This window comes from Lacerta agilis, chromosome 7, assembly GCF_009819535.1.
Source record: "Lacerta agilis isolate rLacAgi1 chromosome 7, rLacAgi1.pri, whole genome shotgun sequence".
Classification (NCBI taxonomy): Eukaryota; Metazoa; Chordata; class Lepidosauria; order Squamata; family Lacertidae; genus Lacerta; species Lacerta agilis.
Window position 1 is genome coordinate 66727489 of NC_046318.1, and position 24979 is coordinate 66752467.

The following is a 24979-nucleotide window of genomic DNA, read 5'->3' on the forward strand; positions in this document are numbered from 1 at the left end:
CAGCATACTGTAAAAAGCTCTCTAAAAAGGCACATTGTCACGATCAGTGTTGCATTAATCTGGTAAGGTGCTAAGGAACTGGTACTGAGAGTCAGTACAGTAGCTGAAGTCCCTGCATTCAGGATCCATTGAAATCACTAACAATCAGGACTTATTGAAGAGCAATCTGATAAGACCCAAATGCATTATAATTCACAATCTCTAAATGAATCCGGGGGTGGGGGTGGGGGTGGGGGCTGGGAATGCTTCAAAGCTCATGCTGCTTGATGTTGATCTTTCTGCTTTGACATATAATAGCTGCTATGGAGAATGTGTGTTGACTATCAGAAGTGGCTTGTGAGGGGGATTTGAATGAGAAAGGCAGCCGAGCTAATGGAATGAAGGCTTTTCAGTCATATCTGAATGAGGCAAACTTGCTTTGTGCAAGTGAACTTGGCTCACTGAAGCCAGGAATTTTAACACAGATGGGTTTTGGGAAGGCACAGTGAAGAGGTATTTATTTTGCCTGTAGAGTTAAAAGCTGTACTTTGCTTTATTCTTTATTCAAGATAACTGTTTGGCTTCCTAAACTTACATGCTTTGTGTACATGTGTCATGGAGGAGGTGGAACTTGTTCATTTTAAGCCAGATCTCTCTCCCTCCCTCCCTCCCTCCCTATCTATCTCTATCCCTTGTTTACTGAAGATGAATTCACACATGGAGGAAGTGAGGAGACAGTTCAGTCAGTCACCAGTTCAAAAGGAGAACTGGAGTCAAGAGTTGAAAATAGCTGTCAGGGGAAAGTAGCAAGTCAGAGAAAGGCAAAAGGCATGGTCCAAACAGGCCAGTGGTAGGGATCTGAGCCTGGTAAACATGGATCCAAGAAGCTGGAGGTGGAGGGCATTGGAGACAGGTTGATGAATCAGATACCAGATTAGGTGACTGGGATCAGGAAGGTCAGGTGGTTAAGGATGGGTTTGTGGTCCAAGGCAAGGCTAAAGCTTATTTGGCACCTTTGTGTATCCACAAGTTGCCCAGATAGATGTTTGGAGACTTCTTAGATAGATAGGGCTGGAACGATCCCTAATGGCTCTTCAGGCCACCTGATTTCTCTTGGACTGTCTGCCATTAGCAGGACACACTGAGGGACAGCAAGACCCAGGCCAGCCAACCTTTCTCCCTGTAAACTGTCCCCATGGCACAAGGAGTAAAGCACTTGGGCCCTGCTGCCAGATTTTGTAGTAGGCACATGCATAGATAGGTGACAAGGGACAGGGCAATTGTAGATGCAGGGCAGAAAGAAGGAAACACAGACATCTCTAAAAGTTGCTTGGCTGAAGCAAAGATCTGGGTTACGTCCAACCTTTTGCCTCCAGTTCCCCCTCCCAGGCTCCCCCAAAATTTCTCTGAATGTCCTCCTTTGCAGTTCTGTGTGTCTTTGCTGCTTTCGTGAATCGGTACAGCAGCCATGTGATTTCTTTTTTTTTTTATATAGAATTTATTAAATTTTTCAAAACACACAATAGAAAAATACACAACAACATAACTACACTACAAAAAAGAAACCTAGAAAACAAAACAAAAAAAAATAAAAACAATCGAAAAAACAATACAATGCATAAAAGACAAAAACAAAATTTTTCTAACTTTTATATTCTTGTTTCTAATCTTATTATAGAACTTCCCCCGTTCCCTTATCTGCGTTCTTAATGAATCTATTTTAGCAGTTTCTTAACCAGTGTAATTCACAGTCATAATAATGCTTATTAGTTAAAACCTTTGTTATCTCTATCCCAAATTCTTAAAAATAACACATCAATAACAACATCTTGTTTAATCATATTATAATATCTTCTTCTACTATTCACTCTTTCCTTCTTATATCCTAATATCTAACATTCTATAGCTAATGCCTATATTTCAGCTGCTTACACTCAAACAACCAGTCTTTCACGATATTTCAAATAGTCCTTAAATTTCTTCCAGTCTTCTTGCACCACCTCCTCCCTCTGGTCACGTAGCTTCCCGGTCAGCTCTGCGAGTTCCATATAGTCTATTGTCTTTATTTGCCATTCCTCTACAGTCGGTAACTCCTCACTCTTCCAGTATTTCGCGATTAAGATTCTTGCGGCCGTTGTGCAATACATAAAGAACACTTTATCTTTTCTATGTATCTCATGGTTGGAGATGCCCAATAGGAAGGCCTCTGGTCTTTTAGGAAATGTGTATTTAAACACTCTTTTCAACTCGTTGTATATCTTCTCCCAGAAGTCCTTAACCTTTGGGCACGTCCACCACATGTGATAGAAGGTACCTTCTACTTTCTTACATTTCCAACATTCATTACTCAATCCATGATACATCTTAGCTAATTTAACTGGTGTCAAATACCATCTGTAAATCATCTTCATTATATTTTCTTTTAGCAAATTACATGCAGTAAATTTTATACCTTCCCTCCACAATCTTTCCCAATCTGAAAACAAAATATTATGTCCCACATCCTTTGCCCAATCAATCATTGCGGATTTTACCAGTTCATCTTTCGTATACCACTCCAACAACAAATTATACATCCTGGAGAGATTTTTGGAGTTTGTGTCCAAAAGTTCTGTTTCCAACTTAGATTTTTCTACCTGAAAGCCGACTTTCTTATCTATTTTAAAGACTTCATTTACTTGATAATATTGCAGCCAATCATACACCCCTTCGCAGCCATGTGATTTCTCTCGTCTTGTGCGGCATGGAGTATCATGCAGTCTAAGTGTCGTGTATTCTACGTGCAAAGCCAGCACATGAATGAAGCCGCATGCACTCGACGTTGCAGACCGTGACTAGCTCTGCCCTTGCACCTGCATGTATAGCGCATGCATCTGCAGCAAGGGAGCCTTGTGTTAAATTCTGCCATTTAGTCTGAAGCCTCGGTTGCTCAGGTTCCCAGATCACTTGGATGCCTTCATGCACAGCATCCTCCTTGCAGACATTTGCACTGTACACACAGGTGCCAGGGATGGGGGGAGGGTAGTCAACATGTGCAATGGCAGGGCTGCGGCTACTCATTGGTCTAATGTGTGGTTATGCATCTGAATGGGCCTTGATGTCACTATCCTTGCAGTGCAGCTACTTAAAGGGCAGCATAACAGTCTTTTAAAAAATCTGCTAAATATAACTTGGCATTTGGCCTTGTGTGTTGTGCACCATTTCCAGAGAAATAACGTACTTAAATCTGTGAGACTGCATCCATTGAATGGGGACTTTTATGCCTTGCCAAAATCTATCCTCGCTTTTTACTTGGCTTCTTCTAGAGACTTTCTGGATGAACTGCTGGGTCACAGACAAGGATGTGATGCAGATTGTGGCTTGGGGTACATTAGGAGCGGTTTACAGCAGAATTCAGCTCTGGCAAGATTTTAAAGGCTAGTGTTTGGCAGCAGCTATTCTCTGTTCTCCAGAGCTGCTCTCTCTGCTACTTAAAGAGTGTCAGTAAAAAATATAAAAATGGAAGTAAATAAAAACATTTGGAGGCATGGAACAGCTCTGAAAGGGGCAGGCAAAAAAAACACCACAAAATGGGATTGCCATTTTCCGAGCAGCTCTGGTATGTTATTTGTTTGAAATTAGATCACAACATATAACAAAAGTATCATACATATGTATATGAACTTAGGTATTTTTGAAGTAATCAGTTAAGAATGTTGTTGAAGCTTTATGCTTATGTTTTAATGGTCATGTGAAGAACATTTCTATGAATTATATTATTTCATAATTGTTTGCGTTTCCTGTGATCTATAGCAACTCTGTGCAAATTGCTCTTCCTTCCTTCTTGCACCCATCTTTACTGTCCCATGAGGTAGAACGTTATTCTTGCTTTTGCAGATGGGAGCTGAGGCTGAGAGATAGTCACTCACCCGAGGCCACTCAGTGAGTATTAGATTCACTTTGCATGCATGCTGTGCATTGCGGGAAGCACTGAGCTGTGTTTGTTTAGGATCCATGGCTAAAACCGTTGTTTCCGTAAACAAATAGGTTTTAGCTGATGGACTGAAAAGAGAATACAGCACCAGCAAAAGGCAGAGACCAGCATCACCAAAAGCGTGTGATCATATTCAGTGGTTTGCTAAAACAACAACAACAACAAGCATTTGTGGGTAGCCTAATAAGGAACTGGCGCAACTGCATATGGGGAGAGGGCAAAACCTTTATGCCATGTCTGAGTCCCACCAAAAACACACACACAGCTGCTATTATTTGCTATGGCAGAGAAGTGGCTATTGCTACCAACAGCAGTTCCCCTCATGGGATAAATAGCAGTTGAGTGTTGGCATGGGGAGAACGGCCAGCCCAAGACATTTTGCTGCCTGAAGTGAACTGGCACCCCTGTGGCAATTCCTTATCCAGAAGCTGACCAGATAAGCAGTGAAATCTTCCTTTGACACTGATAATTGGGCAGTATCCTTCACCACCCTTGTGGGCAACAGAGCTCACTTAAAGGGAACAAGGTAATGTGATACTCCCAGCTCTTTCCCTCCAGCATCTTGCTGCTGCTCCCAGCTTTCTGTAGTCTGCCATGTGAGGCAGCTGTTTCACTCTGCCTAACACTACGACCGGTTGTGCCAGGATGTTGGGGATTTTTCACTAGGATTGCAGCACAGAGGGAAAGGGTGTGAAAACCTCCCTCCCTGCATCTCACAGCCCAAAACCTAATTTCCTCTTCCTCCACACACAGTTGCCATTGGGGGGATGGGACGGTGTGGGGAACCTTTTGGCCCTCCAGATGTTGCTGAACTACAACTCCCATCATCCCTGGCCATTGGCCATGTTTGTTGGGGATAATGGGAGTTGCAGTTTAGCAACAACTGGGGGGCCAAAAGGTTTCCACCTCTGAATTAAAGCAAACAAGAGACATTGAATGTGATCACAAATATAATGCAATGTTTAGTCTGCCCTACTGTGTCTCCAGTGAAAACAGCCTCTTTGCTTTTTTGTAGAAATTTATATTTTCCTATTTTTTACCTTGACTGACTTAACCCTTAATGTTGCTTCTTGTATCCCCTCCACAATCAGTGTGTTTCAAACCTTTCAAACCTACAAATACCTTATTACAAAAGTTAATATTCGTGGTTTATGTTGTTGTATACTTTCTACTTCCTGCTCTACACCAGGAAAGAAAAAAGTAGTCAGCATGCGGCAACTTTCAGCCTTGCAACTATAAGCTCTGCATGAAATTGCATGTCATTAAGTTTGGATACAGATAGGTGTGTGACAACCTAATTGAGTGCAAGGAGGTTTAAAGAACGCCTTACTGTAGTGACTTATCGGCATAAGCAACAAGAGCAGCTTAACTGTTGGGGAGGACACCAAGAGGAGTTAATAATGCCTATCAGCTGCTTCTGCCTTGGGCTATTAGATAACTTAGAATGAAATAAAGTAGAACTCCCAGCTCTCCTCTCTTGAACTGCTGTGATTGGAGCCGCTGAAACAGAGCTAAGTCACTTCAGAGCTTCTTTTGCAGTTTGGCAGCAGGGGTGGTTTTCTGAAATGTGCCTTGAGTGGTTGTACCCCTTTCACAAATGCCTACATGATCATAAGCAACTCTTTTTATTTGGTATTGCTGCTGTTCAAACAACAACAGAAACCAAAGTCCACTCCAGTGCAAAAAGCACATGATTGGTGAGTTTTGTTGATAGATCTGTGCAGGGGGGGGGGGGAACGGCAACAACTTGGGATGAGTCATTGGTGCATCAAGTCCAGATTGACCTTGGCGTGAAGCCTTGCACCAGTCGGGTGTGAGCAGAGAGGATTCTGCTGCACAAGGAAATGGCCAAGTTAACTGGAATTCTGGGCACATCTCCAGGACACACTTGCCCTTCCTCATGCATGGAACAACGTTGCCACCATGAAACGTGAGTTTGGGCTCCAAACCAATACATTATGCAGTGCCGGGCCTTACAGTCTACTAGTCTGTGGACTAGGATTGTGATCATTGCAGGGTTTATATTGCTTTTTATTTCACCTGTCTAGCCATAGAGGTCTACAGCATAAATGTGAACAGGCTGCACTTGGGGATGGTTCAGTAGCTGGTGAAACTGGATGCCTGGTCCTCATGCCTGCAAGTGTCCACCTCAATTTCTGTGTGCACAAGTGAACAGCCATCATTCAGTCTCATGGGACTATAGGAAGATGCCTTGTACTAGGGCAGACAATTGGTCCATCTAGCTCAGTATGTCTACATTCTATCTATCAGGGGACCTCCAGGGTCTCAGACATCACCTGCTACTTCAACCCTTGTAACTAGAGATGCCAGGGATTGACTCTAAGACCATCCTCATAGAAAGCATGTGCCCTGCCACTGAGCTATGGCCCAAATCTATCTCTGGAGGAAGGGGAATTGAGGGCTCCCCACTCCTGACATTCAGCAGTTGAGCTTCTTCTGGCAAATAAAGGGAGAGGTGGTGCATCTTTGTGCATCTGTGCACAGTGCATTCACCCAAAGCCTGCAGCATTATTGCCCTTTCTTTGCTTCCCTCAACTGCACTTTCATAAAAATGTCATAAGGTGCTATGCAACATAAAATCACAAGACCGCAGTAACATCCGAAAACAGCAACAATAAGGCCACTAGCTTCTCTCTGTAAAGATTGTGCTTTAATCTTGTGCATTATGATTTTTTAATGCATTGATTCTGGCCCCTAAGCATTGAAAGAAAAACAACAACAGTCGGTTCTAAACAGGATTATGTGCCTTCTGCATTACATCAGCAACCATGCAGCGCATAATGATTTTGAAAAAGTAGAGAGAGAAATGACATTAATATAGATTTCACTGTTCCCTTCTTGGAATACCAGAACAGAAAAAACAGCCATAAATATAGAGAAAGGCACTGATTTTTCATGCCGTGATATTATGTATTATTTTTAGGACACTCTTTACTATGAGACTGCGGGTTACAGTGTTCTACTTTACTGCAGAAAGCCATTAGAGTAATTGATATACTTGGAATTCATATTGGATATGAATCCCATAACCTCGGCTGAATTCTAGGCTATTTAGATTGTCTCAGTTACGTCATTCTCTTAAGAATGTCTTGAAATATGGTGTCCAGAACTCTTTCCCCTGCCAGATAAATGATACTATGAGGTCACCTTGAGGACAGCCATGTAGGGCAAGTTGCCCCCAATCTACACAGTGCATTCAAACTGTGGTGCACGATGAAACCATAACTGGAGCTAACCATGGTTAGCATTGGTGTGAATGTAGCGCTAAACCATAGTTAACGCCAACAAAGGAAGGGAAGAGGGAATTTGCTCTGCAATTAGGTAGAGTGAGGCAGCTGCCACTGGAAGCAGATTTGGAATGTTGTGACAGGGCTGGAAATGGTACGTTGCTTAATTTATAATTAAGCACTTGTGGGGTTTTCTGCTTTAGGAACCAAAATAAATTGGCAAGCTTTGGGTACCAGAAACCTTGACCTTGGGGGAGGAGTGGGCACCATTTGGTGCTCTGCCTCTGACAGAACAATGCCTTGGCCTGACGCTGGCTCCAGAGAGGAGGGAACACATGTTCCCGGCGTCTGATCAGCTAGCTATGGTTTTAGGGATCCAGCATTCCATTGGAACTAGACCTGTATATCCTGTTTAGATTTTCACATTGCTGTTAACTAGGTCGGGATGCATCTTAAATGAAAAGACCTGTCTTTCAAACTATGCATGCACCCACCAGCAAAGTGCCCTTCAAATGAAATACTTTCAGTGTGAGGCTCCAAAATGCATACATTAGACAGAGCTATAGGACCCATTTTAATTCCCAAGGCACATTATTTTTCCATGAGTCTTGGAGGGCTAGACAGTGAATGTAAACAGCCTGAGAACTGGATTCCAGTTTCCTCCTCCATCACAGAAAAGTCAATGCTATTTTATTTAAAGAATGCAAATAATGAAATGTATTCCCCCCCCCCAATGTCAGTGGTAAGATTTACTGCATAGGGGTTTGGAAGCTTCAGAGGTATTCATTTCAGGAAAGAAGGCTCTCGAACAGAATAATACATCTTTCTGCATAAGCTTCCCTTCTGATCTCTCCGTGGTGAGGACTGAGCAATACATCTCTTAACTTGTTTGCAAAGTGAAATATACTTTTCAGGCTTCTCCTGTCATTACCTCTGCTGTGCGGTTGGTGGCTATTTTCTGTTTATTTCAGGGATTGTGGAATGTTGTGATCATTACCATAAAGGATCTTTTATGCGTTACTCTAACGAGTTTTGAGTGTTGTATGTAGGTTGGTTTGCAAATGTAATTGTGCAGTTCTGAGTGCTGGCAAAACAGCACTGGGAAGCAGTGACTGACAGCAGTTGAATTTGAGATGACAAAGCAGCAGAATATATAGCACTAGCAGGCTCGTACCCATCATTACTTGGTAGTTCTAAGAAACAAACAAAAACATTTCTGCAGTTTTCAAATCAATGGTTAAAATAAGTGCAGTATTGAAAGATTCAGTCCTCCATCCTGATTCAAAATCATATCCTAACATCAATGAAAACCTGCTCATTGATCTCAGGGAACATCATGCTAAATCCAATTACTGCTTTGGAGAAAACCTGATCCAGCAGTCCCAAGTCAATCCAAAGGTCTGGTCTGGTCACAGTCCAAAATCAAAACACAAGAGAGACAGTGCAGTCACCAGCCAGGTCAAGAAGCTGGCCCAAGACAGTTGTTCCAGCACACTCTGGAGATGTTTAACCATGCACTTTCATTGCCCCACCCAGAGCACAGCTGCAGGCTTTCTGGATTGCCTGAGTAACCCCTTGCTCATGAGGAGCCCTTGTTCTTCGGATCAGCAGTCTTGCATCTGGCTGGTCCTGAAGTGGCAGCTGGACTCTGTGGAAGTTCAGGCCCCACCTCTGATTCTCTGCAGGGTTGCTCTATGCCTTCTGAAATAAGTTGTGGTGTTGTGACCTGAAAGCCTTTGATCCTGCTGCTCTGTCTCACTGCCCACTGACATAGCCTGTAATGATTGCTTTGGGGAGAAGCAGTTCCTCTGAAGAGGATTCCTGCAGCAGGGGCATGAAAATTGCGATACCTTAAAAGATGCCCAAATGCATGCAGCTTTGAAAGGTTCAGTCCACCATCTTGATTCAAAATGGCACCCAGTGGTATCCAAACCTAAACCAAAACATGCTCCTTGATCTCAGGAGCCATCGTGTGAAATCTGGTTAAAATCAGGGCACTTTGGAATGATTTAGTCTGCCATCCTTGTTCAAAATGGTGTTTGATGGTATTGTTAGACAAACACCTTCTGCTCCATCTTAGAAACCAAAGTTGGTGATGGTATCTTAAGGGGAGTCTGAATGCATAGAAAACAGATAAACGAACAAATCTTTCCAAATATATAGGTATAGAAAACGCGAGGTATAGGTATAGAAGCGAGCTGATTGTGTTAGATCACTTAATAGGATTGGACGCATAAATTTTTTTTTTTAAATCATTTTCAACGTGAAGTTTAGATACAACTTCCCTAGTAGTGCTCGGTTACAACACTTTTTGGTGTCTGTTTTTAGACCATCAGCTTTGGGTGCCTCAGCATCTCCTATGTTGGTGGAGGAAATAATTGGATCTTTACAGAAAGTTAAACCTGTTTATAAATGTTTATTGGAATGCTGTAAATCAGAGGTTTGGGGTCATTGAGATGAATGGAATAGTGTTTCCTAAGCCTCTCCCCCCCTCCATGGGCAACTGGGAAATTGCTGTGGGTCTTGGTGGACCACTTACAAGATCTTTCTGCCTGTTGCAGCAGTTGTAATGCCACAATGCAATAAAAGAAGCAATAAAAAATGCAATTTAAAAATCAATATAAATATTCCGTGGGATGGATGTGTGACCTTTCATTTTCAACCACAGACATGCCAAAGAGACCTGAATTAAGCTTGTGAGCCTCTGGCGGTCCACAGTTTGAGCACCTATGGTATAGGGAACACTCAGCTCAATCAATTGGGGAGTTGCTTTGGTGTCGATATGCAGTGTTTCTTTAGACTTAAAAATGCCAATGATTCAATAAAAATGGTGTTCCAGACCTGTTCTGACTCAGCAGTGCCTTCACAGGAAAGAATGTTATGCTGATAATGCCTTTTGGAGGCTTATGATGTAGGTGCACCCTAAACTTTCTGGTTAGAGGTTGTTGTTCATATTAACTTTATTGGGGTGGGGTGGGGGGTGGGCAGACCCTTGATATTTACAGATACTTACATACTTTTAAATCATAGGTAAGTAGGTAGCCATGTTGGTCTGTCATAGTCAAAACAAAATAAAATAAAAAAATCCTTCCAGTAGCACCTTAGAGACCAACTAAGTTTGTTCTTGGTATGAGCTTTCTTGTGCATGCGAAAGCTCATACAAAGAACAAACTTAGTTGGTCTCTAAGGTGCTACTGGAAGGAATTTTTAAATTTTATTTTGTTTTGACTTTTAAATTATGTTTGGGTGATGTGGGAATTAACAGATGGACAACAAAATTGGATCATGCAAGCTGTTATTGTTGTGAAAGGACTTCTGAAGTGTGAGTTTGGAAGGGCAAACACCCACCATCTATCGCTCGGCGGTCTGAAGGTCTCACTGTCCTTTCTACATTTGAATGTGTACGTTATCCAAACGAGGCGGATGATTGCATCTGTTTGGACATATATGTCTGTCAAGAGTGATTAACTCTTTTCATAATTGTTGTTGTTAATGTTAATGTGAGCTGCCACTGTTATTTTCTTTCTTTCTTTCTTTCTTTCTGTTATAGTTGCATTAAATGTAATAATAAGTGAAGGGGCAGTAGTGGATACACTGGCCAGGAGCAGATACCAGGCATAGGCAACCTTCGGCTCTCCAGATGTTTTGGACTACAATTCCCATCATCCCTGACCACTGGTCCTGTTAGCTAGGGATCATGGGAGTTGTAGGCCAAAACATCTGGAGAGCCGAAGGTTGCCTATGCCTGAGATAGACCATCTCAGGGAGGCAGGGATGGCCCCCAAAAAGGATATCATTGCTCAAGGCCTTCACAAATGCTGGAGTCAGCACTGAATAGACTGTAAATATGCACAGGTTTTGCAGACTGGGTTTGAATTTCCTACAACTAAACGTTCTGTGTGTATATTTGGAAAGAGGAACTTGAGGCAAATGTGTCCTTGAGCTTCCTATTCTGCTGAGTGGACTTTTGGAGCTAAATAAAGCCAAACAAAAAATGCTTTCTTTAGGATTTCAGGAGAGGGGATTGGATCGCACTTACTCAAGTGGGTTTGTTGTTCTAGGTCCCCATTTCTTCTGTGTTTTGTTTTGTTTGAGTAGCAGAAAGAGAGAGTTAACATTGCTGTCATTTTAGTTGCAAGGGACTTGTTGCAAATTAATTGGTAAGATGTAGGAAGTGCATAGAAATCACCATATTCCCCACGCACGCCCCCAAAAAACTTAACTTCCCCATATGAAAATATATAATGCAGTACTCTGGATGTTTACTCTGAAGTCAGTGAGATTGATTTCAATAGGCCTTACATCCAGTTATGTATAGAACTGCAGCCATAATCTGTGCCACCCAGAATGACAATGTGAGTTTGCAGTCCATAATCATACAGCGTTATAACAGCATCTTAAAAAGGACTGGCCATTCACTACAGAATAGCCACACTATGTTCATTTATATGTCAGGATCAAACACATACCTTTCATGTTCAGTTTCTGTCCGCCCGCCCCCCCCGAGCTCAGAAAACCTTAACTCTTTTAAGCACATTGGAAGAGCTGCACAATTACCCCAATTGTATATAGCCTATTTAATAGCTTTTCTAGCCGTTTATATAGTGTGTATAAATTGCTATAGCCATTCCCTTCCCTCCTCTAGGAATCAGCTCTATGATGTTACCCCTTCCATTTACCCTCCCCCAAATTGCATTTCTGTTTCCCCTCTCACCCCGCAATCCAGCAGCACCTGAAGGACTAAAGGTTCCCTTCCCTTGGCAAGAGGATGGGAAAGGGGAGGTGCAAGTTTAAGCTCTGCTGTTGGAAAATGGTAGGAGCAAGGTCCAACTTGCCTTTGGGCAATGGACCATTCCTCAGTAATAGACAAAATGCAGTGAATGAGGAAAGTACTAGACTCAGTCTGATATATTGAAGAGCCACTGCCTGTCTGAGTACAGATGGAAAATAGCCTGACCTGGTATAAAGCTATTTATACCTTTGACAGTTACAGGTAGGTAGCCGTGTTGGTCTGCCGTAGTTGAAACAAAATAAGATTTTTTTTTTCTTCTAGTAGCACCTTAGAGACCAACTAAGCTTGCTATTGGTATGAGCTTTCGTGTGCATACACACTTCCTCAGATACTGTACACTGAAACAGAAGTCACCAAACCCTTATATATAGTGAGAGGGTGGGGAGGGGTATTACTCAGAAGGGTGGTGGGAATGGGTGATTGGCTGATAGGTGTGGAAAACCTGTTGATGACTCTTAACAACTGCAATTGGTCTTAAGGAAAAAAGGAAGGGGTGAGATGGCTAAAAATAGCTTTATCATGTACAATGAGATAAGAATCGAATGTCTCTATTCAGACCAGGTCTCTCCATGGTTTTAAGTTTGGTAATAAGTTGCAATTCAGCAACTTCTCTTTCCAGTCTATTTCTGAAATTCTTTTGTAATAAAACAGCTACAGTACTTTGAGATCTTGTATAGAATGTCCTGGGAGATTGAAGTGTTCTCCTACTGGTTTCTCTGTTTTGTGATTCCTGATGTCAGATTTATGTCCATTTATCCTTTGGCATAGGGTTTGGCCTGTTTGTCCAATATAGACAATTTGACAGGTAGTGACAGTGGTTGTTACTGAGCTGGTTTATATTTACATAATGAGAATGCTACTAAAAGAGGTCCAGTTTTGTGCAGGAAATGTTTTATTCTGACCAGATTTAAGTTTTGGCTGTGCGCAGAATGTTCGCTCAGGCTAATGACGCCACATTAAACCTGCCACTATAGTTGCAGACCTTCCCATTTGGAGAATTTATATTAAATTGGGGGCAGAGGCCTATTTGCACTTCCTGAATCAAATTGCCGGTGTATATGCACAGCAGTTCTTCAGCGCTACTTAGAGCTTTTAATTCCAGGCACCGGCTTCACGAAGACAATCAGCATTTACAGCACCAACAGGTCACTAAAAAATGAAAAAAAAAAATAATCTAAATAAAATATATATTTCTAGTTGTTTTCCTGAGGCATGATCGACAGAGCAAACAGAACTGCAAAATGTTCAGAAAGGTCTATCAACAAATGCAGCAGTACGAGGGTGCTGAGAGGAAAGGGGTGGGGGGAATCAAAGCCTGGGATAAACATGGGCTGCTACAAATATGTATTTTGAAGCTATGTGTTAGCAGATTACCCAGCTACGGTGATATGTAGAAAATCAATTCTTAATAGTTACAGATTTTTTTATTTCATATCTGAGAGATAAAAAGTGAAATGTACCAAACTTGATCTATATCCAAAATCGGAATTTCAGAATTATGGAGTTTCAAATTACAGCTCTCTCTGCTGTAGACCAGACCTCTCTTGAAACTGAGAAGATTTAAAAGCCGTGTTAGGTATGCCATGAGGATCTGTTATTGAAAGGAGAGTAGGAGGAGAACTGATCAAAAATGAACAGAAAATCATTTCCTGACTTTTTTCATTTTACCTTCTCTGGAACTTGGATAATTTTAGTCATCTTTTGGAGTATAGTAAAAGAAATGGCCTCCCCAGTTTAGCCACCATGAATTTTGGGCACATTGATAGATCCAGTTTTTTGTGTTGTTTAATATTATTTTAATATTGTTGGATGGAAAGACTAGACTAGGCACCTACCCCCTCCCTTTATTATTATTATTATTATTATTATTATTATTATTATTATTATTAATAATTTCATTTCTATACCACTTTATATGTTTAAGAGAAAAAGTGGTTTACAACTTACATTAAATCATCTAATAAAAAAATCCCTAAGAAAACATTACTGAAGAAAGCCAAGTATAAAATATACCTTCAAAGCAACATAATTAGCAGGAAACTAAAACATTATCTTAAAAGATTTGAAAATAAAACATTACAAAGGAGGTCAAGTACAGAATGCACACTCAGTGCTGCAAACTTAACAAAAAACCTTAACATTTCACAAGAAAAGATTACTAAAGGAAGTCAAACAGAAAATGCACGTTTAAAACAACATAATTAGCAAGAGAAAATAAAATGTTATCATAAGCACAGAACAGATCTACTCCTGTTCTACCAATCCTTGCAATGGTGGTTCATGGCAGTCTGTACTAAAAGGCAGCCAAGATTGTCTCTAGCCTCTTCAGCAGCCTCAGCTTTTGCAGCTGGAGTCAGTTAGGGCCACACTGTCCCAGGCCAATTGGGAAAAGGCCCTACAAGGTTCGGAGCAGGTCTTCCACGACTCACAGCCAAGTATGAACTGACAATAAAGTTTAATTCAACATAGTGAGCCAAAATGGTTGCAGGAAGGGCTTAATTTCCTTCATGGGTTTTGTGTTGCGAGGGGTCAGGAGCAATAAAACCCCCGCGTTCAGAAGCCATAAATCACCAAAATGGGTCCGGTAGGCTTCCCGATTACTCAGTTCAAAAATACTTTCACTTTCACCAAGCAGAGTTGAAATGCACAGCGTCTCAAAGCACAGCCTTCCTGCAATATCGTCTGTGTAAAAACAGCAGTCTGGAACAAACGTACACTGACTCCTTCTCTGTCAGCAAAGCAGATTTATTACAGCGTAGCATAAATCAAATGCCAGGAGATGAGGCGTTCATGACTCCTCTCCGATACAAGCAAAAACGAAACCAACCTTCTCTCCCAACCTTCACACACGGTCTGAGAATTACAGAAGTCCCATACACAAAGCAAAACATAACGTCAGATCCTGTGGGACGGCGTAGCTAGATCTGTGTGTAACCCTTTCAGATCCTCACAATGGGCACAAATCACGCCACATATGAGATAAGCCAACAGGCACAAGGTCAGCCAAGCCAGCTGCTGTGGCAATGGCCCGGGACCGTCTATATAAGTGATTAAGGTGTGACAGCTCATTAGCCAGCCAGTGAATCTTGTGAATTGAGTTTGGAGTCTGTGTTACATCTGGAGCAACAGAGATCCTTTGTGTTTGTATATACAGTGGTATCTTGGTTTAAGAACAGTCCTAAAAAAACTTTTTTAAAAAAACTCCTTCCAGTAGCACCTTAGAGACCAACTAAGTTTGTTCTTGGTATGAGCTTTCGTGTGCATGCACACAAAAGCTCATACCAAGAACAAACTTAGTTGGTCTCTAAGGTGCTACTGGAAGGAGTTTATTATTTATTATTTTGTTTTGACTACAGCAGACCAACACGGCAACCTACCTGTAATAAGAACAGTCCTGTTTACGAATGATTCGGTTTATGAACTCCGCAAAACCAGAAGTAGTGCCCTGGTTTGCGAACTTTACCTCGGTCTAAGAACGTAATCCAAACTCTGGAAGGGCACCGGCGGCGGGAGGCCTCATTAGGGAAAGTGTGCCTTGGTTTAAGAATGGCTTTGGTTTAAGAACGGACTTTTGGAATGGATTAGCGTAAGTTCATAAACCAAGGTACCACTGTACCTGTATCTGTATCTGCAAAGCCTACAGGCTGTATGTATATATCAACATCCAGAACTGTATTGCCGAAGCCTAATCTTCTACAGCAGCAAACTATTTTGGACCTTAAGCTGCCTCTGTGTGTGGTGAATGAACCTGAGAGCAGCTTCCATTACGTGGGTATCTCACCTCTGATTCCTAACCAAACATTTATTCCCCTCTCCTATGTCTGAAAATTATTTTTCTTCTTCTCCTGAACTGCTGGAGAACTTCGCTCATCCCTTGTAGATCATTTGGTGAAATTCCACACACACCATTTTGCTGCCTACGAATAGCATGGAGAATTTCTGCCGACCGTTTCCAAAAGCTGAACCGCCTGCCCTTTGAATACCAGCTTTGATGCAAGGCATTGTCAGTATCAGCAGTGGGAAGTATGAGAATCACTGTTGCTCCCAGGGGCAGATTGTTGCGAGTTTTTAAGGACACAAAAGAAGAGCTCTGCAGGATCAGGCCAGTGGCTCTCACAGTGTCCACCAGAGATGCCTATGTGAAGCCCGCAAGCAGGAACCGAGCGCAGCTGCACTTGTGATTCACAGCCACTGAGATCGTGTTTGTTATAAGAAGCTATCCATATCAAGAAAATTGACTGCATGGTAATTTTAAATTGCTTGCGATCGCTACCGGAGTTAGAGAGAAAGGAAGAAATAGGCAACACGCTTCTGCTATATCCAAGCAGAAGTTCTTCTTGAAACCTGCTGCTAAGAAAACTTGCCTTCCACTTTCCTGAAGCCAATTGAACTCAGTGGGGCATACTTTTTAGACATGCACAGGATTGTGCTGTAAATATGATTAGTTATACGAATAAAAAGGAAATTACACATTCTGTTCTGAAATACACGAATGCTGAAATAGCTCTGCATGCTATCCCTTGCCTTGTTAGAACAGTCACGCGAGGACATATTTTTATGCTCAGCGACGGTTTTGTGAGTTGTTAGCTCTTCAAGCCAGGGAAAGCCATTGTCATCCGGTTGTAGAAATAAAAGAGTGCTTTTACTGGTGCAATACATTTAGAGATCTCCAATTTTGTGTGTGTATGTGTGTGAGTAAGATAAGATCCAGAGCATTCAGGTGAACCTCTGCCAGTGTAATGGAGATTCCCTGCTCCTGCTCCCTCTTCCATGGGGGTGCAATAGGAGGTGGAATGGGAGAAGGGCTGGCTTTTCCACAAGTGGAAAACACCCTTTGGATCCAAGCCCATTCAAAATAAATATACTGAGGAAATTTTCATGCCTTTTTCAAACCCTAGGGCTGGATTGCAAATGGGCAAAGCAGGCCGAAGTGTTTTCAGGAATGGCTAGGATAGGAAAAAACTCTACTTTCTTTTGCATGTCACATTTACACATCTACAGCTGTACTACCCTAAACACGCCCAATCTCATCTGATCTCAAAAGCTAAGCAGGATCAGGCCTGGTTAGTACTTGGATGGAAGGCCACCTGGGAATACCGGGTGCCGTAGGAATATTATTGCTGTAAGCGGCCCAGAGTGGCTAGGGAAACCCAGCTGGATGGGCTGGGTCCTACTACTACTACTACAAACAAACAAACAATTTTTTGTTGCTTTTATAAAGCTTTGGATTTGGTAGTTCCATTACCATGCCCTCATTGGCTTGTTCTGTGCCTCGTGAACCACTTATTGATAGGTGGCTTTTAGGTTATTTATTTATTTATCTATCTAAAAGCATTTCATAGAATCATAGAATCATAGAGTTGGAAGAGACCACAAGGGCCATCCAGTCCAACCCCCTGCCAAGCAGGAAACACCATCAAAGCATTCCTGACAGATGGCTGTCAAGCCTCCGCTTAAAGACCTCCAAAGAAGGAGACTCCACCACACTCCTTGGCAGCAAATTCCACTGTCAAACAGCTCTTACTGTCAGGAAGTTCTTCCTAATGTTTAGGTGGAATCTTCTTTCTTGTAGTTTGAATCCATTGCCCCGTGTCCGCTTCTCTGGAGCAGCAGAAAACAACATTTCTCCCTCCTCTATATAACATCCTTTTATATATTTGAACATGGCTATCATATCACCCCTTAACCTTCTCTTCTCCAGGCTAAACATACCCAACTCCCTAAGCCGTTCCTCATAAGGCATCGTTTCCAGGCCTTTGACCATTTTGGTTGCCCTCCTCTGGACACGTTCCAGCTTGTCAGTATCCTTCTTGAACTGTGGTGCCCAGAACTGGACACAGTATTCCAGGTGAGGTCTGACAATACAGTGGTACTATTACTTCCCTTGATCTAGATGCTATACTCCTATACCACTTAGTATTTTAGAGGTGTCTAATCATTGTACAATATCGAAACAAACAATATCATTAAAACAAAGGCGCAACGTAAAATGAATAAAGCTGTCGTACTAAAAAAAACCATACAAAACCAAAATAAAACAGGAATTCAATGGAACAAACCTGTTGGCTACCTCCCTAGTTTGGCAGCCTCCTTGGAATTTTGCCTTGATTAATTATTTGGCATCATCAGCAAACTTGGCTAACAGAGATTCCTAGAATACCCCAAGGCTTGCTTGCTTAAGTTATTTACATTATGCAGCTGTCGGTTTCTTCCGGCCATTTACTCTTAAGATTTAGTGTCAGGAGTATAACGTATTCCTGGACACCGCAGAGTTAGACGCAGACTTTTCTGGAAGCTTCTGGCTGTTGTGAAATTGACTAGACAGCTCAACGCAGGAACTCAGCAACTCACTGGATAACTATATACAGTATTTATTGATTGAAGCAACTAGCATCCATACGTTACTTTTTACAGACTTTATAAAATAAAAGAAACAAAACATAAAATCTTTTCCTCTCTGTCTCTCTCTCTTCACACTGACCACTAACCACAAAACACCTGCACCACACACTAACCACACCAGCTCTCACACAGAGCTCAGTTCTTTAGGAACTCATTGACCAATCACAGGTCGTTGCTAAGGGTCTGAGAGAAAGCAGATCTGGGCTTTCTGCCAGCTAGTTAATTGCTTGGAGATAGACAGCTGAAATTCTGCACGTAGGCAACTCTGAAATCTCTAACATTTACCTCCCAGGGTAACTAACCCTTTGCAACCTGGTGACCAACATATGTTTTGGACTATCATTGTGCTAGCTGGGGCTGATGGGAATTGTAGTCCAAGATGCCTGAAAATAACTTTGTTGGGGAAGGGTGGGTGAATGTTATACAGTATAAGAGAGCGGTTATATAAGATAGCCTGGCTCCTACGCTATGATTGAAAAAGCTTTTGACACAGTCCTGCACTTTGTATTGCTCAGGACACGTCTGCAAACGTGTTTCAGTTTAATGCAAACTTAACTGTCTTGGCTTCCCCAAAGAATCGTGTGACTTGTAGTCTGCCAAAAGTAGTGAAACTTCAGAACATCTTTCTCTCTCTCTCCCCTGCTTTGAACTAGGAACCGCAACATTCTGATTTCTACCATGAGAGAGCGGCGGCCATTTTGGTTGCCGTGATCTCATGCGATTTCATGGCACAACCCCCCCTCCCGAAAAAGCACTTTTTCAGAGCTGTGATATTGCGCAGCACCCCCAAAAAGCACTTTTCAAAACAGGGAGGGGTACTGCATTGAGAAATTGTGCCAGGTCACAGCAACCAAAATGGCTGCCATGCTCTCCTGATAAAACAGAAAGATGGAGTCTGGCCAGATGGCATCCCAGATTTTGGCTTCACAGTGTTGGGAAGGACCATTGCTTGGTGGCACAACAACCTGGTGATTTTTACATGTAAAGCACTTGTTCTGCCACTGAGCAATGGTCCTTCCCTGAACTACATTTCCCTGGTAAGAGGGACTCGAGCTGCAGTGTAAAAAAAACAAAAAAAAACCCCAACCCTCAATATATACTGTACCGCTCCTGTCTGCATGCTTGTTATCACTCTCAAATAATTGTGGAGCTTCTGGAGGCATGGGGCTCTGTTCTGTTCACATGTTTTTAAGCCCTGAGGAAAAACTGTTCCCTAAAGAAAACAAGGGCAATGTGAGAGAGAATCATTACTTTCGAACAAGCCTTGGAGGCCACAGCTTGCTTTCGCTTCCTGGAAGAAGTGTGCAGCCACTTTGATCATGTATCTGTTAGCAACTGCTTAGGGAGGCCAATATCATGCTTGGAAAAGCTCTTGTGCCTTGAAATGAGAAAATTTCTCCTTCCCTGCATGGTTTGGGGACACGTATTGTGGTTTAAGGGGATGAAATGGAAGCTGGCATTGAGTACACAAGAATTTATATGGCTGCATAGGACAGTGGTAGGGGCCCCCACCCAGCCTGTAGGCCAGATACAGCTGGGCTTAAAATAACCCTCTGGGTCCCTTTCTGCCCTTTGGCTGAGTGGTGAGCCTCTGAGAGAGAAGGGGCTTTGATGCTGTTAAATCACACCTCCTTCTTCTGCAAGAAAATCAAACCAGACATGAATATATACCTTGAGAGAGAGAAAAAAAATCCTTCCAGTTGCACCTTAGAGACCAACTAAGTTTCTTACTGGCATTCACACTTCTTCAGACCAACACGGCTACCTACCTGTACCTTGAGAGAGACAGAGAACTTGTGTTCCTTGCCAATATGCATAAAGTGTCTGTGCATTTAGTAATTGTTTCCATTCATATCTTATGAATTTAGTAATTGTTTCCATTCATTTCTTATGCATTCCATGCAATTGCATTTTGCCATTTGAGGCTCTGAATTGCTACAAAGCAGGGCTTGCAATTTAGTTGCAGTCTTCAGTTGGGATTATTGAGTCGGTTTTGACTTTTGAAGGACAGATAAAGGGTGTTGGAGAGCTTTTAAAAAAGCAAACAAGCAAACTTGGTTTTATGGTTTTGAGGAGAAAAATGGAAGGGGAAATTGAGTAGATTTAATAAGAATTAAATATATTTCCATAAGAAGTAGCTGTATATGAGTGTGTGTGGTTGTGCAGAGGATGGTCTGCCCCAGTACTGCAATGTAGCATCCGGCAGCTTTCTATGGAGCGTGGGGGGTAATGTGGCGCTTGTCTCAGAAATGTTTCCCCACCCCTGAAGATCCTGGAGAGGGCATGCAGGGTAGTGAAGAAGTTCAGCATTGCATTGTTTCATCAGAAGTCGAGTTTAAAGCATCCCCATATTTTGCACATCCGTTTCCAGTTTCACTACATTGCATGTGACAGGTTCTCGAATGTGTTGTGAACTGCGAGCCCTGACTTCAAAGGGAGGTTGCACATTCAGGCGATTCCATAATATTCCGTTAAAGCCGAGTTAAACTGATTCCACATGACATCAGTATTAATGAGGATCAGTAAGTAGTGCAGGCTGTAACCTCAGGCCAGGCAGCGAGCAGAAAATCACAGGAACGGAATCCTGCTACAGAATTAGAGGCAGCCCATTACTGCGAATGAAGACGGATCCTGCCTGACTCACCCCCCGCCCTAAAAAATGCGGAAGGGATGAAGCTCCAGTAAATACAAATGGATATTGAAGGTGACCGGTGACAACATCACACATGGCTGGCTTCTTCTGATTTGACAGTGCCTTCAGAGCGTCTTGAGGCGCTCTCTGAGCTAGCAGCCATTTAATGGTTGGTTTTGTAAAGGATTTGCATCCCTGCAGACGTAGAGGGAGTGCTTGCATTCAAATGGGCATGAAAAATTAAGTCTGCCCCATTGCTTTTTACGGCATTGGGTCTGGGAGGGTGCCACATTTCCAAACACGGACAGCTCCAAGAGGTATCGGGACAGGAGCTGGTTGGAAGTGCTGACATTTTGGCATGGAACGCACTTTGTTGTTGAATGTGGAATATAATACCTTGCTGTGTGTGTTTGTGTGTGCATGCATGGGAGAGAGAAAACAGCACAACAACAACAACATTTCCTACTTCTTAAACTTGCAATTGCATTGCAGGCCGGCACATCTTTCACGGATCCTTGTAGCATCCCCAAGAGTGATGCTGCCCGATCTTCTTGCTTTTTGTCTTGAGTTGAGAATATTACTGTTTTGCTTTGTGAGAAGCAACTGCTATAAATTGGGGCATGAGCTTAGTATTGAAATAGTGCTCTTCCTTCTAATCTCTGCCCTGTGTTTATTTCCCTTCCCTGCAGAAGCAGTGTGGACTGAGTGAGGGTCAAGATCCGGGCATGCGAGCTGGGCAAGTGAGAAGCCTGATGTACATATTTATCTACCTAATAGGAACAAAACTGTTTCCTCCCAAATGCTCTTACCTGGTGAGCTGAGGAGCACATTCTGCCCAGTGCACCTCAGTCTCCAACTTCAGCCTGATCCTCATCGCCATCTGTTAATGGCAGGGACCTTTGGCAGAAGAAGCGTAGCCTCTCTTAACCATGACTGGGTCTAGGAATGAAGGAGCAAAGCAGTGATGGAGAATTGCGCCCCTCTCGCCAGCACCGTAGTTGGCCTTCAGTTCCCATTATCTCTGACGACTGGCCTTGGTAACTGGGGCTGATGAGAGTTGGGAGTCCCAGAACATCTGCAGGGCCACAAGTTTCTCATCTCTGCAATATACCAGATGTGACAAGTGTTGAGTGTGATCCAGACAGGGCTAAGGACTTTTAATGATAATTGATTTCAGTGGGATGGATTTTTAGCATGTGTTTGATTGTTCCGCTTAAATCGTACACAACTTTGAAGTGCTTAACGTTGGATAGATGGTGCAAAAATATACCCCAAACCGTCTCAAAGTAAATACATAAAAACCAACTATCGAAACTGTTGAGTATTTTGTTTTCAACAGCAAAACGATCTATCAGACTAGCATTTCCCCCCTCCCTTTCTTCTTCCCCCTTCCCCCTGATTATTGTCTTCCTGGCTGGGAGAAAATGTAACATCACATCGTTTCACATCGCAACAGAGACAGGATTTTAAAAAAAATTGAAAAGGAAAAGCAGGAGCTAAGGGGTTGGGGCAAGATGCTGAATCACGAGGTGGGAATGATTTTCATGACTTGTGCTCATAAGTCTGACTAGTATCATCAACAAGTTTGGTCCCATTAATTATTTTTGAAACAGGCAACCTTTTCTTCTGCTGTGTTGTTTCTGTTGAGTCATTTTGAAAGAAAGGGATGCAAAATAAAACATCTGAAATTCTTGTCAAGGTCAATTGTTGTAACTTGAAAGGCTGGTTGAAAATAAAAGGTGTATTGACTGCCTAGGATGGCTGGGGGAATTCCACTTATTGTCATTGTGGGGGCACAGTGTTGCCCTATTCTAGAGGTGGGGAATCTTAGGACTGGGGAGTTGGGAATGTGGCCCTACAGACCTTTTTGTGTGGCCCTCAGGGCTCTTCCCAAACCACGCCCCTCACCAGCACCTTCCTTGAGTATTTTTGCCTGCCTGGAATGAGCCCTTCAACTCTGCTGATGACTCCTGCTTGGCTGGATAGAGAGGCGGTGTAAGAACGTGTGTAGAAACTAGTCTGAGGTAGACAGCAGACATTCATATTTGTTGTGGGATCTCCTAGTCCACAGCTTCGCCCAAGTGTGGTGTTGGGGGCGGGGAAAAGGGAAGGAAGAGCAACAACCCAAACTTACCAACAGGCTGATAATGTCAGGAAGATGGTGAGGCTGGAACCATTCGCCCGGTTTTCTCCATGTTTTCCATGGGCAGGAAATACTTTTGCACACCCGCTGGCAGTTTGGTGGTGCAGCCCAGGTGTTCATGAAAACTAGACCTCAGTGAGAATCCAAGAAGATGAATTAATTGCATGTGATAAGCAGGTGCACATTTCATTTGTCTAGCTCCTTTTATGTTTTAACGCTCTCTGTCATGGCAATGACAGAATTGTATCCCTGTTACGATTAATTAATCTTTCAAAACTTTGAAAGATTCACATGTGTTTCCTGGAAATGAGGAAATGAAGGATTTTTCAATGGCATCCTGAAAATGCTTCGGATGCTAAGGGAGGAGTTCAGTACCTTGCTTTTCTGGTTGTTCTGTCAGCGGAAGCATTTCTGTTTCCCAAATGGAATACCCCCCCCCCCGTTTTCTGGTGGTTCTCCTAATGCTCCAGAGCAGATCTGAGGAAGGTGCAATAGCTGTGGGGGATGGGGGCAGGGAGAGCAGGATCCAGACCTTTTGGCTTTATCCCCGCAATAACTGCCAATATGTTATTTATAGAAATATAGACTGCTAATGCTTGCAAAAGAAGTTCACATAACTGGAACTTAATGCTGATGAGAACAGGGTAGTTTTAAAGTTTCTGACATGCATAAAACAATGTATTGAATTTAATGGATTTATGCTTCTGAAACATTGCTTTGAAAACTCCTCCTAGTCTCTCTGCATCTGAGATTGAAAGTTGCCAAAGGATGTTTTAGGAGAAGAGGCATTATATAATTAACAATCAAGTTACTTGACCATTATAATGAAATCTTCCTATGCCTAGAGTTTGATGTCCTTAGAGTGACATGAATCCAAGGGGTCACTTTCAGTGCATTATATAATATGTTCTCAGTGGTTTGGGGCAAAAGCAAATTGAATACTGTTGTTGAAGCTTCTCTGTATTACAGATGAATAGTGGGAGTCTTTGCAGTTCTTAGTGAAGTTTTCTATGATGTATTTGGGAGAGGAATGGCAAGATGATGATTGAAGCCTTATAGGAAAAAATTATATAAAGCCCCTTCTCTCTACCCTGGAGGTAGGTTTGTTTTTAAGTAGACTGTAGTAGTAGGACCAATAGGGAGCATGAAAAAAAATTAAAGGACATAACTTCTATGGCTTGTAGCAGCCTTCAGCTCACATGAGAAAACTTCCGCTTCTCTTCCCTGTAGCCCCTCACGCACCCTCAAAACTGCTCCAGAATGTTGAGAGACCCTCTGACTCCCCTCAGCTCCCAGGTGGCATGGAACCCCATAAATCCCTGGCCCATTTCCCTGGATCATGCCCTCCCCCTGCACCCAACTCCTCTGCCTACATGTTCCCCCAACTCTCAGGCTCCTGGCTGCCCCTGACTGGGAGCAACAGTTGCTTAAGATGGTATCTGTTGAAAGAAGTAATAACAAAAAACTCATATACGTGAAAGCAGGTTCCATTGAAATCTAGGCTTTAAGATCAGGATGTTAGGGACTTACGGTGGATGGAAACCCAGCACTGGGGATACACAACTCAACGTTCTGCTGTGGCCACTTTAAATGCTTCATATGGGCTCTTCTAGTAGCATAGATAGGCTGAAATATGAAACATTGAAGGTTAACAGCAGTGGCTGTATCAAAATATTTTTCTCTTCCTTTAGAGGGTTGGGATGACTGGGCTGAGGTTGAACAGTTTGGGGGCAACTACAGCACTGAATGGCACCTGAATGAATCCCAAATCAGCTGATAACCACCTGGGAGGGCAAATTGGGGACTCACA

The 24979-nt window shown here is 42.6% G+C and overlaps 1 protein-coding gene and 1 pseudogene across 2 annotated transcripts in view; both read left to right on the top strand.

Annotated features, from left to right (window-relative positions):
- Positions 1-24979, top strand: part of OXR1 (oxidation resistance 1) — a 230994-nt gene that overhangs the window by 55915 nt on the left and 150100 nt on the right. For both annotated transcript variants that reach the window (XM_033155737.1, XM_033155736.1), the window contains exon 3: positions 3856-3900. In XM_033155737.1, the coding sequence (XP_033011628.1) occupies positions 3856-3900 (45 nt within the window). The remainder of the gene's footprint in view (positions 1-3855; positions 3901-24979) is intronic.
- LOC117050535 lies at positions 16986-17104 on the top strand (annotated as a pseudogene).